The following is a 13,526-nucleotide window of genomic DNA, read 5'->3' on the forward strand; positions in this document are numbered from 1 at the left end:
TTCAGTTAATTTAATTTGAAGTTCTTAGTTTTAATTTGAAAATGAATAATGTGTAGAAATTATAGGCGACTTTACGGAGTATGATTTGGTCAAATGTAAACGATTGAAGTGTTTAACGTACATTTTCGATCTCTATTGTCAATTCCTTGATCTCGGTGGTGAGCTTGATCTTAGTCTTTTCAAGATTGTTCACACGGACTCGTGCTTGGTCAAGTTGATCCTCAAGTTCAGCAACCCTGGCGTTCATTCTCCGTCTGTGAATCAAAACGAAACAAAATAAAAATCAGAAACGCAATTACGTACTTTACACTGAATAATTTATGTATAGAGGTTTACGTAAAAGTTGGCCGGATTTGTTCTCGACTGGGGAATAGATGAAAGTAATTATTTTACCGAAGGGCCATTATTAATCAAGGCCAAAAACCACTCGAGATGAAATGATAGCTACTTAAAAGATGAATAATCTCACTAGAAAAACGAGGATGATTAATGGACCGAACTAAGTTTGGTTACACATGCGTTCGGCATATGAGAGAAATCCGTTTTCCCTATTTACAATGCCTCCCCAGGGGACAGAGTTAGACACCGGGGTCGTTTTTTAACGTGGTGAAAATGGAACAAAAATAAAAATTGTCTCAGTCATGAAGGATTGCTCCTCCACTGAGAGAGAACAAGAAATTAAAGTGCAGCATAACACCTATTGTCATTGAATTTGAAACGACCATATTGTAGTCTACAGTGAGTTTATCTGTATGTATTTTTACAGCTGAAGTGAAAATATTAATTAAAATAAGAAATTTGCATATTCTAAACGATAAAGTTATCTTGTCGGATTTTCAAAGTCAGGCTTACATAGAATTTAATCTGACAAGAAAATGTCCGTATTATTTGGATTCTTCGGTCTACTGTTCTCATCTTGAGTGTTATTTGCACAACACTTCAGTCGATGTAATTTGTCGAACTCTGGAATCTTTCTGTTAAACTCGGGAATCTGCACAGAATTTCGAACAGAAGAAGTCCTAAATAATCCACAATTGTATTTTTGGGTTGCCCGCACCGAGGATTGAACCTTCAATCCCCAGGAAAGTAACTTTTACAACTGAATTTCATCAAATATTCTATCTATTCTATCTACTATGCTACGGGTCCTTGCGAAGTTTGACAGAAAGATTCCAGAGTGCGACAAGTTACACCCGAAGAAGGTCGGAAGTTACATTGACCAAAACTTTGTGCTAATATCACTCAAGATGAAAACAGTAGTCCAAAAAATCTAAATATAATATACTTAACTACATTTTATTTAAAATTTTTACTTAGTCAATCCCAATATGCTAATATGAAACATTTTAAATAATTACCTTACACTAAGAATGAGCAAAAGGGATAACTTATTTTAATTGAAGAATATAATAGGAGTTGTCTCTCTTAAAGATTAAAACGTATAAACGAATAAAAATAAATATATAATAATGTACATAGCTACAATTTATTATATATTAAAACAACCTAATTCAACCCAGACGACGGCTAATATTAAACATCACTTAACGATAAAAATCGACAAGGGGGATAATGTATTTTCAATTGAAGAATATAATAGGAGTTGTCTACCTTAAGTTTAAATATGTGCAATAAAAATTAAATGTTAAAAGTGACTTCATTGCATCCCGAGCAACGCCAGATCGAGATAGCTAGTAAAAAAAAAACAAATCATTTAAACACACGATTGGTTTCTATGCGTTAAAATGTGTTCATTTTTATATGATGTAAAAGAAAATGTCCATACCTAAGATCTTCCAATTCTTCAGTCTTAGCCATGATCTCCTTTTCGTATCGGCTCTTAAGGGCGCTGTATTCGGCGTTAATCTTGCTCAACTGATTACGCAAGATGGTGTTACTCTCGGATTCTTCTTCATAGCGAGCATTCAAATTATCAAAGTCAGCTTGGAGTGCCGAAAATTGGGCAGACAAGTTAATGCGTTGCTGAAAAACGGAAAATAGGAGAACATAAAATGCATTACTAGATGTAGCAATATTACGGTCAGCAAGGGTCGTCTATACATTTATATATTTGTGTGCACTCTGTTAAATGCTGTTAATTAAAGCACACATTGCAATTACTTCCTATTTAATTTGTCTCCACACGAAGGCATTTTTTTCACCAATATTTAGATACTAGCGAGGGGTACCCGGCGTTGCCCGGGTGTTTGTAGGTGTGTGTGGAAACTCCGGGGGTGGGGGGTTAAAAAAGTAAGTATGAGTATCCAACCCGAACCCTTGAGGCAAAGTTGTAAATTAAAGTGTGAAAAAAAAAAGTGCAACGTTAACGATTGCCCCACCGCGACATGCTAACAGAAACACGTTTGAATTTATTTAATTACTTGGATTTAGCAGGTGCCCGTTTTAATGAGTTAATGAGGTCAAGTTTGACTGCGGGATTTCATTTACTGCTGAACGCCCCCCCCCCAAGATGTTATAGGAAAAAGACTAACCCACATGCGGCGAGCGACAAATGTTGAATATTTATCTTCCCAAAATCGAGCAAATTAAATAGACAGGCGAGCTTCGTTGTTAACTGTGAGATATTACGATGTATATGTGATATAAAAAGTTTTAAAAAGTTGTGAAGCGAGCGATCACTTCTCTGAAAAAAGCCCTTTGTAGACACACAGAAAAAGCGGACACACATACATACATGCATACATACATACATACATGATGATTGCAACGTCTTGTCAGACGAGTGCCACTCCCTCAGACATTTAAAATCCATGAGCCCAAATGCCTGAGGGAGTATCTATACAAACATGATGTTACAGAGTCTTAGCTTTGTACGACAGCTAAGTCTCTCTCTCGGTTCAAAATGTTGAGATCCAGCAACAAGCAAGAGCAAGATAGCCAGAAACAAATTAAACTGCAGACCAGCTTAATGCGGGTAATGGTCTTCCGCTTTATGGTTTTTTAAATCAGAGATTTGCTTCTCCTAGAAAGGTTGCCTTCACCACGGCTTACCAAAGGGCGAATGAACTCTTTTTCTGGGTCAACGGCCAACTAGCACCGTGTATATTTGTGTGTGTGTATATGTGTATTGGGGTGGAGAGGGCTCCCGTAAGCCGTGGTGAAGGCAACATACATACATTTTCGCTTTTATATTTATAGATTGCACACTGATGTCATAGCGGACATGACGTTGGATTATAGCGAGGGAGATGCGCAGGAGCATACAGGCGGCCTCTCGTGGCTCGTCCTTACAAGTGTCCATCATCCACCCCTCTTTTATTTTATCTAATAGCACGGCTATCCGACGTTGTCCGGGATCATAAAAACACAAAATATAAGAGTTTAAAAAGGTATGTCTAACATCTTTATTTAAAACTCCCATCTCTCAATCTTTCTCAATCCGTCCTTTTATCTTTCTATCTTTCACCCTTCCCTGTTTTTCCATATCTTTCTTCTTCATCCCTCATTAACATCTACACAGTCCATTCCTATCTCGCGTTTTAATGTCTTGAAAATAATAATACACAATTCACGTCTCCTTCATAGAATAGATAACGTTAGAAATAGCTAAAAAAAAAAAAAAAAACCCGACCCTCTACCCCTGACGAAACCTGGCCCAATTGACCACAAAAGAATAAATATTTATTTTTTTATTTTAGATATCATCCATCCTTGACAACAGTGATCAAGAATATACCAACTTTGTGGGTTTTTTGTTTAGTAGTTTTTAACTTTTAGAATGACGTACGCACATGTACACAGTATACAAATGTTATCTAACTAGCTTTATATAATAGACTAGCATGGCTACCCAGCGTTGCCCGAGGCCATAATTAGGAAGAACCATAAGAAAAACAATAGTTCTCCCCTAACAAAACCGAGATGCCGAACATGCATCAACTAAGATATTCCAGATTCGAGAGATCGCTTCAAATTTTATTGCCCTTTTAAGTTCAATTGTTTGAATCTCTCTTGCACTTGGTTCTCCGGGTATATTTGCCATGTAGTTTTAAAATTCTTTTTCATGAGTCCGGTTGCTTCTATAATTACTGCAATGATGGAAATCTTCCTAAGATTCCAGTTTCTTTTCATGTCGTACATTGCATCATTGCAGACATTGACTTCTACTAAGGTTGCTTCTTTCTCCTTCTTGTTTCATATCACTATTAGTATTGGAACGATTAATCAGAATCGATTCGGGAATCGGAAAAATCGGAATTTTTGGGGTAATCGAAATCGGAATCGGAAAATTTGTGCCTCGTTTCCGACGCCAAAATGATAATTTTTTACTTTCTTTTTAAGTTGATTTTGTTTAAAGCAAAATCTTCCATCGCTGGTAATAATGATAAAATAATAAATATTTATTGATTTTAAAATGCCAGTAAAACTAGAATCTATAGATTTTCGCGTTTTAGAAAATATCTGCACAATTTAACATATGTTTTTACAGTAATCGGGGAAAAATAACAACTCTATTTTTTAACTATTTAGATATCTATAAAGAATCGTAATCGAGATCGGTAATTGTATCGGAATCGGGAATTTAGTACGGAATTAGTAATTGTATCAGAATCGGGAAAAATATAAGAATCGTCCCATCACTAATCACTATATAAGATTTTATGGCTCCGTTATGCCACACTTTACGAATTTTTAAATGAAATCATGGTAGAATAAATAGTTCTAGTGGTTTTGACCCAACGGATTACGGATATGTCTAGTACCTATATAATAATACGCTAAGCCATTTCTAGTTCATACGTACATTATCACCGTTCACACACATAAAAACTAATTGTCGGTTTAACAAAAATGGTAACTGGTAAATAATCTGATGTCAAAGTAAAACATATAATTTATATAAAAAGCATTAGAATTAAATTCTCTACCGATTGATGTCGAAAACGTCGCGGAATTTCCACATTGTCCCATTAGTTCTAATAAGTATTTGTTATGGAGACGCCCACTAATTAGCATACGTGGGTGAACAAGATATAGATAAAAGTATCAAGTCAGCAAGACCCGAGAGTTGTGTTCGAACGCCGGATAGGCAAGACGGATGAGCCGGTTTCTCCATGAAAGACTTTAACACGCCCTCTGCCAGTCAATCTTCCAACTGCACCTTTGTAAATATGTATTTTATTTTCGTCTTAATATATTTGTTTTACCTTTACTTTCTGCGTTCGTGTTGTTATTGATACAGACACAACAGTATTTGAATTATTATTTTAAATATTTATGTTCTTACCCTAGATTCATCATCCAAGGATCGCTTCAAGTCTTCTGCTTGAGTTTGCAACGTCATCTTAGCCTTTGCCAAAGCGGCGTTGGCGCTATCGAGCTCCTGGACCTGGTGCTGATAGTCGAAATTCTCCTGGGTAAGACGAGCTTTTGCATGGTTGGCATCTGTAAGTTGTTTTGTCAAGTCATCAACTGTGATCTTCAGTCTGCTCACTTGGCCGTCCAAGCCTTCCAATTTGCCTTCAGCAGCAGCCTAAAAATAATAAAAGTCAATCATTAAGAATTTATCTATAAAAAAATCATTAAGAATCCATCAACTGCAATTAAAAGATCCATTAAAGTGCATTACCAATCCATAAAGAAACAGCTGAACATATCCGATAAAAGATTTTCCGAATATTACAATACAGCAATAAAGATCGTCCATCAAGTAACCAGAGACCTCTTCAGGCGATATTGCTGATACAAAATACGATATATTGCTTATACGGACTTCATTTTGTATTAGCAATATCGCCTAGAGGTCTCTAATTAATTGTAACTAGCTGACCGAAGCATATTTATGAATATGTAGCGACGTATAAATGCTTATGTAAAACAAATAAAAGTATATATATATATATATATATATATATATATATATATATATATAAGAGATGTACTTTATGAAAATTTATGAACATCGATACTAATAAAATTATAATACACTTTTTACGCCAATGTAATTCTAATGATTCTCCAATGACTCATTTTTATTTTCTATTAATCGAATATTTATCAAATTAACAATTTCAATCGCATAAAAGAAAACGAAATTGGCAAAGTACTAATTTAGACTTGATTTAATTACCAAACTAAATCTAACAGAATGCATTTCAGTTCTTTAGTAAATGTAAGGAATTTTCATTTTCTGTATTTGAAATAATAATTAATTATTTCGTGGAATTTGAAATTTAGAAGGAGTTAAAAAAATAATAACTTACCTTGGCTTTCGAAATTGCATCTAAGCTTGTTTGCAATCCGTCAATTTCCACAAGAAGCTGTGATTTTTCTTTTTCAACTCTGGAAACAAAAACAAACAAACAAAAAATAATGAGCGAAAATAAATTCAACTCAAGTTGAACACAACGATCAATAATATAAACGAACAGATACGAAAGTGGGGTCAAGTAGCCGCATTAAGAGTAAAGTGAAGGTTTTGCCTTGAAATAATAGCTCTTTACGCAGACGATACTCAAATTTCAAAAGTTCAAAATGATGTTTGGTTGAATTTGAAAAAAAAACTTTAGACGCATACGTTGTTGGCAGCCATTTTGTTTCGAATTCGAAGCAAAACAAAAATATAGAAGTTTTTGGTTATGTATATTTCAGATTTTCATTGAATTTGATTAATAATGATTCGACACCAATTAAGAAAAAAGTCATTGAATTTTGATTTCAGCAAAGTTTTTTTTTTTTTTACAAAGGATTACGTCCATTTCCAGAAAAAAATTCGTAATTATCTCTACTTGTCCCGAATCGAACTCTAGAAAAAACAAAAAAACAACAACAAACAAAAACAAAACAAAAACAAACAAAACAAAACAAAAAAACAAAAACAAAAAAACAAAAAATACAAAGCAAGTAAATGGAAAAGTGTCGAAGCTCCTTAAGCAGACGATACACAAAATGGAGGTTAATTGAATTCGAAAAGCAATTCAAAACTTTGGACGTATAAGTTGATCTTACGAAACAATATTTAATGGAAATGCGTAAAAGATTTTCTTAAAAAAACGAAAACAGAAAATATTAGGTATTTGGGAATTTCTGTTTTCACGAAGAAACGAAAAAGTTAGTATCCACATTTCAAGAATTAATCGGTGATATATATATATATATATATATATATATATATATATATATATATATATATATATATATATATGGCGATTAAGCTACCCTGAATATATATATATATATATATATATATATATATATATATATATATATATATATATATATATATTAGTGTTGGAAAGATTAATCGGAATCGGGAATGGAAAAAATCGGAACTATTTTGGGTATCGAAATTGGTATTGGAATCAGAAAAATGTGTGCTTATTTCCCGATGCTAACAACGGTTCTTTTAATTATCTTTTTATGTGATTTTGTTTAAAACAAAATTTTCCACTGCTGATAGTAATGATAAAATAATGAATATTGATTTTAAACTACCAGTAAAACTAAAATCTATAGATCTCTTCCTCCATAAGTTTGTTTTTACGTTTGAGAAAATATCTGCACATTTAACGTATGGTTTTAAGGTAACCGGAGAAAAAGTAACGTCTCTATAGTTAAATATGTAGAGAACTGTAAAGAATCAAAATTGGAATCGATAATTGTATCGGAATCGGGAATTTAGTACAGCATTGGTAATTGTATCGGCATCGGGAAAATATTGGAATTGTCGCATCACTAATATATATAAATATAGTTTCCTACTCCGTTAAGGCAGGAAAGGATGCTCCGAGCGGCACCTGTCTAGATGTGGCAACTGCAGGTGGTATAGGCGTGTATTAATGCTTTTTGGATGCTTACCTGTTCTTTTTATTTGTGATGTAATCAACCTGCTCGGATAAATCATTGATGGTCTCTTGGTAGGTTTAGGCGTGTATTAATGCGTTTGGGATGCTTACCTGTTCTTTTGTTTTGTGGTGTAATCAACCTGCTCGGATAAATCATTGATGGTCTCTTGATGTCGTTTCCTCATGCTTTGTTCAGCGCTTTCGTGTTGAACATTGATAAGTTCAAGGTCTTTGCGAAGTTTGTTTACTTCCGACTCTCTCTTACGACTAAGCTCGCTCTGAAAACACAGAAATAAAAAAGTACAAGAGAAACATCCAACCAGAACGTGGTATAGTTTTTGAACCAGACAAATACCGACTTTTCCTGACATACGTAAACATCCGGAAAAAGCCGAATTAAAACGGACCCGCATCAAAATCAAAACGAGGCTGATTTTTAACATGAATAATAATAATAATAATAATAATAATAATAATAATAATAATAATAATTAATAATAATAATTAATAATAATAATAAATAAATAAATAGATAATGAAAGAAAAGGTTTCGCTGTATGTTTGTTTTTTAAGATAATTTATTAATTTTCCAAGAAAAAATAATATTGAAAATATTTTATGGGAAAGTTAAAAGTTAGTTTTTTTTTTCGATAAATAATAATGATGATAATAATAATAATAATAATAATAATAATAATAATAATAATAATAATAATGAATTATTATTATTACTATTATTATTATTATTATTATTATTATTATTATTATTATTATTATTATTATTATTATTATTATTATTATTATTTGCGTGTTTTTTTTGTTGTTATTATTATTATTTTACATGATCAAGACAACAATGATTTTATAAATTTAATTGCGTTTTATATTTTGTGTACTGGTACAACTTTTGAAACCGACAAAACCTAGTTAGCTTAGGGTTAGGGTAAGGGCTAATTTAGAGTTAGAATACGGATTAGTTCAAGGGTAGGATAAGAGTTAGTGAAGGGGTTGGGTTAAAAGAAACAGTTAGCTTTTTGTCTGGCTCATTTCTGTCAGGAATATTAAGAGTTACTCAATTTACAAGTAAACTTGTCGTCAGTTTCTTGATCCTTCTGATTAGATAAGCACTTCGGCATCTTCTGGCTTTTTACGTAAGCATCCAGAAAATTCCAAGCAGGAAGTCGGTTTTGTCTAGTTCCAAAACTGTACCAGTACCGAAAATATGACTGCAGAACAATGAACCTGCAATGAATAGCTACGGCAAGTGAATAGAACTTCATGCAAACCGATCTATTTTATATAATGACTAGAGTGTTAGAGGCACGAGGTCAGGTGTGATATTGACTAGCCTGCACATTAGGAGAAGCGCACCCTGGCTAAAAATGCTTGAGCAGCCCCATTGACATTACACCATAGAGGCACCGCAAGCGATTAGCAATAAACTAACTCATTCTCAAATAGAAAAAAAAAAAAGAAATGTCTAGAAAGTGTCGATCTCCTAAGACGGAACAGAAATATAACTCAGCCCGACAGCAACAAAGCCACTTTTAAACCGATCGTCAATGACGTATCTCCGACTGGTACGAACACTTACCCAAACTTTAGCACTTTCAGTTGAATTAAGTCGGTCAATTTAGCTCTTATGCATGGATCATCATATGAGTATTGGATCACTCTGACTGACGTAAAAAACATTTAAAAATAAAATGCTTAATTTCAACGTTATTTCACGCGGTTAACGGTAGCCGGATGGATATGGCCCTTGCTAACCAAGTCAGAGATGACTTGTGTCGCCGGGCTCGAATCTATCGACTGGTGTTAATCGTGACACTCGGCACTGAAGATTCTCAAAAGGATGAAACGCTAGTGTCTGTAGGTATTTAATTATTATAGTAAACGATTATATAAGGTGGAACTCCTAGAACTGAAGAGAAACATACCTCAACTCGACAGCAACAAAGCCACTAGTGGACTGATTGTCAATGCCGTATCTCCGACTGGTACGTACACTTATTGATTGCTCAAGGTGAGAGTCAATAGTAAGTGGAATAATTCAGGAAAAGAATAGTGCAGGGTAAGGAGTACTGCCCTTCTATACATCTCGGCGTAGAAAAAAAAAAAAAAAAAAAAAAATAGGGCTTTCAGGTCACCCTTAACCAACGGTCCTTGTCAACGAAAAAAGGTAATGGTAAAGCAGCTGTTGCAATAACAAATGAGTTGCAATGATTACTGAATGCGACGGAGAGCTCTGGAAATCTGGGAGAGTTGTTATCACTAGAGAGCACCTCTAGTTTTTTATTAGTGATACATCAATGATAATTGCCTGTGTGAGTAAGTAAGTAAGTAAGTAAGTAATAATAATAATAATAATATTAATAATAATGATAACAATATTATTATTATTAATAATAATAATAACAATAACAATATTATTATTATTATTATTATTATTATTATTAATAATAATAATAATAATGATGATGATGTTGTTGTTGGTGGTGGTGTCGCTGCTCTTGTTAAAATATCAACCCGTACGTACCTGTGTTACCGAAGTAAGTCCAGCTTCCTCGAGTCGCTCGTTAACAGAATCAAGTTGGAAGGTATATTCTGTAACGAGTTTCTCGGCCTAAAACAAGGAAAAAGAAAAACAAATAAAAATGGATACATTGAAGAGTGTTCGATAAAATCCAATATGAATAGCGTATTTTTTATTATCGATTACTTACATACTAGATGGAATGCAGACCAAGTTCGAATACTTGAAAGCATTCAGAAACTCGTATAAAAATAAATCATATTGTTAAGGAAATGTCTCGTTTTCTTTCAGCTAGTAGACTTTTTCTTAACCCTACAATCTAAACAGCACTTCCGTATATGTTTCGCATGTAAAGGAGAACTTAAATGGAAAATCTGTGTGTGTGTATATATATATATATATATATATATATATATATATATATATATATATATATATATATATATATATATATATATATATACTAGAGGTCACACAAGTTGCTGACCATTCCAAGTCCAAAATGTTGGAAGGGTCATATTCAAATAGATCTTTACCTTAATGACTATACCCGTGCCCATCCTGCTGCTAACCCTGCCCGTACACTCATGTTTTCTATCATTCACACTGAGGAAGATCGAAGGATCGGTCGAAAATATGTGTTTTTGAAGGAAACATACGTTTCGTATTCCTACACGACAATACACAGGAAATAAATACAGAAAAGATATAAACATTTATATATTTTTCGTATTGATTTTTTTTATTCATATATATATATATATATATATATATATATATATATATATATATATATATATATATATATATATATATATAATTTAGAGATTAAGTGTTAGCTCCTCTTCGACCGAAGTAAAATGAAATATAAAGTTATTTCAAAATTAACTAATTTCATAAGAAGTATGGCGTGGTTTGCTTGAAGCAATGTTTAACGGATAAAAAGTATTTTTGAAGGCTTACAATGCAGCAATGAACAGTCTTTGTGAGGAGATTAATAAAAAAACGTTGAAAAAAAAAAAAGAAAGAAAGACAAACCATTCAGGTAGATAAATAAATAAAAAATTGTTGAATCATTTATTTATTTATGTATTTATCTGCTTATAACGACTGTACATTCCTGCATTGTAAGCCTTCAAAAACACCTTTTAACTCATTTCATTTCACAATATTGTAATAAGTAAAAGAATAAAGGAAAGAAAATTTAATCCAGGTAACAAATCTTTCACTCACAATCAACTTTTTATTTCTTCTCTTACAACTGTTCAATATGGCCACGGACGACAGCACGGACAGCAACAATGCGATAAAAGAATAATTCGTAGGCGCATATCACAATCCCGTGAGTCAATCGTTATTCGATATTTGATAAGAAGGCCATCAATGTGAGAACACAACAGTGGAAGATAAAGACGATCTGTTACGCATTTACACAAGAAAAAAAAAAACTCACACTGAGGTTCATAAAAGCCACAAGAATATCTCACTTTGATGAGTCGTAGACGACGAAACACCTGTCAATGGATAATTATATGTTAAGAATATTACATATGCACCTTCCCATTTGGGGGTAACAAACTGGTCAAAGGGAAAATTATTCCCAACTCGCATTTAGGTTAAAATTCGCTTCCATATAAATAATTGAATTCATTCAATAAGTATCGCTAACAAAAACAAGCAAACCACATCTATATATCTAGTATGCAGATATAGCGTTAGCCCTATAAAGATGTTGGAAATATCAATCTGCTAAAATGATCTCCCTTGGACTCTGTGAACTGCTGTTGATAGTGAATTCGCTTCAACTGTATTTTGACTGACGTATAATGACGTCACTTCATCTTTTTGTTTGTAGTATAAACGATATTGCTTACGTGTACAAATTAGTCTCAAAGATCTAAATCGGTTCACACATCTCTTTTGATGTGTGTGTGTGTGTGTGTGACTTCGCTTTTTATTCTTTCTTGTTTGTTGTCAGCTTCCAGCATAAAGTCAACAGTCTATTTTGATCAAGGTAGTCCGTTTATTTATTTATTTTTTTATTTTTTTAATTTATTTATTTATTTATTTATTTATTTATCTATTTATTTATTTTTTGCTTCAATAATTAAGCAACGGAACGGACCACTTGACTTCTGAAAACATCGAGTGGAAATTGTTATTGTGAAAACGTAACATTAAATGATATAAACAGCCATTTGACCTGCAAATAATAAATCGTTCTTTTTGTTTTCAATTTTTAGGTAGTATACATCCGGGATTATAACAATTAAAAAAAATATATCATCGGCGTTTGTTGTGTATTTTTCAAATGTTAACTGGACATACAAACGTACATTTGACCTTGAGATGAGGAATACTAAAGGGAGGTAATTGGAAAGATTTTACTTACCCTGATCCTGCCGTCCCTCTCGGAATCAAGTGCATCTTCGAGCTCTCTGATTCGTGCCTTGAAAAAGAAGAAGAAATAGGGTGATTAGTTTAACGAATTTGTGTTTTATACAATGAATGAACAAAACATATAAAAAAAAAACAAGACATTTAAGATCGAATTTTGTATGAGAATCTCGAAACTTTCACTATTCGTACAAATATCGTTTATGGATTTTATACATTAACAAATAATATATTTTTCTTCATTAAAACGATGTTTTTTTTTTTTCAGTAGGTTATGGTTATTCTTAGGGTTAAAACTCTGAAACCGCCATTTTGTGTGTATTCGAGTGAGAGAGAGAGAGAGAGAGAGAGAGAGAGAGAGAGAGAGAGAGAGAGAGAGAGAGGAGGGAGATTTATAAACTTAGGTAAGCGGTAAAATGTTTTTAAAAATCTTTTTCACTCGTTAAAACTAGCTAAATCCACTAGAAAATTTCATTTTAATGCATTCTATAGTTCCGTGCTTCTTGTGTGTGTGTGTACGTGTGTGTGCGTGTGTGTGTATATGTGTGTGTGTGTGTGTTGTGTGTGGAGTGGTGGTGGTGGCGGTGGTTGCTACGAGTTCTATAACGTTAAGTAATCTGTACTTTTAATAGTCAATTAATCACGACGTCGATTTCTTTTCGAAATGTTTGCTAATTTTAAGCTTAAAAGAAATAGTTTAAAAAAAAAAAATTCACTTACATTAACCCTAAGTCTTGGGGGGGGGGTTCTTGGCAAATTAAAGTACCTTCCTCTTTTTTAAAAATATC

At 33.1% G+C, this 13,526-nt stretch overlaps 1 protein-coding gene across 3 annotated transcripts in view; it reads right to left on the reverse strand.

The window, feature by feature from the left end:
- The window catches only part of LOC145259112 (paramyosin-like), a 77,322-nt gene that overhangs the window by 26,533 nt on the left and 37,263 nt on the right, over window positions 1–13,526 (reverse strand). For all 3 annotated transcript variants that reach the window (XM_080116779.1, XM_080116778.1, XM_080116780.1), the window contains 7 exons: window positions 12,734–12,790; window positions 10,345–10,431; window positions 7,917–8,083; window positions 6,225–6,303; window positions 5,249–5,494; window positions 1,787–1,983; window positions 122–254 (listed from right to left, as the gene is read on the reverse strand). In XM_080116779.1, the coding sequence (XP_079972905.1) occupies window positions 122–254; window positions 1,787–1,983; window positions 5,249–5,494; window positions 6,225–6,303; window positions 7,917–8,083; window positions 10,345–10,431; window positions 12,734–12,790 (966 nt within the window). The remainder of the gene's footprint in view (window positions 1–121; window positions 255–1,786; window positions 1,984–5,248; window positions 5,495–6,224; window positions 6,304–7,916; window positions 8,084–10,344; window positions 10,432–12,733; window positions 12,791–13,526) is intronic.

Source organism: Euprymna scolopes, chromosome 34 (genome assembly GCF_053919585.1).
Source record: "Euprymna scolopes isolate OS-2025 chromosome 34, ASM5391958v1, whole genome shotgun sequence".
Lineage (NCBI taxonomy): Eukaryota > Metazoa > Mollusca > Cephalopoda > Sepiida > Sepiolidae > Euprymna > Euprymna scolopes.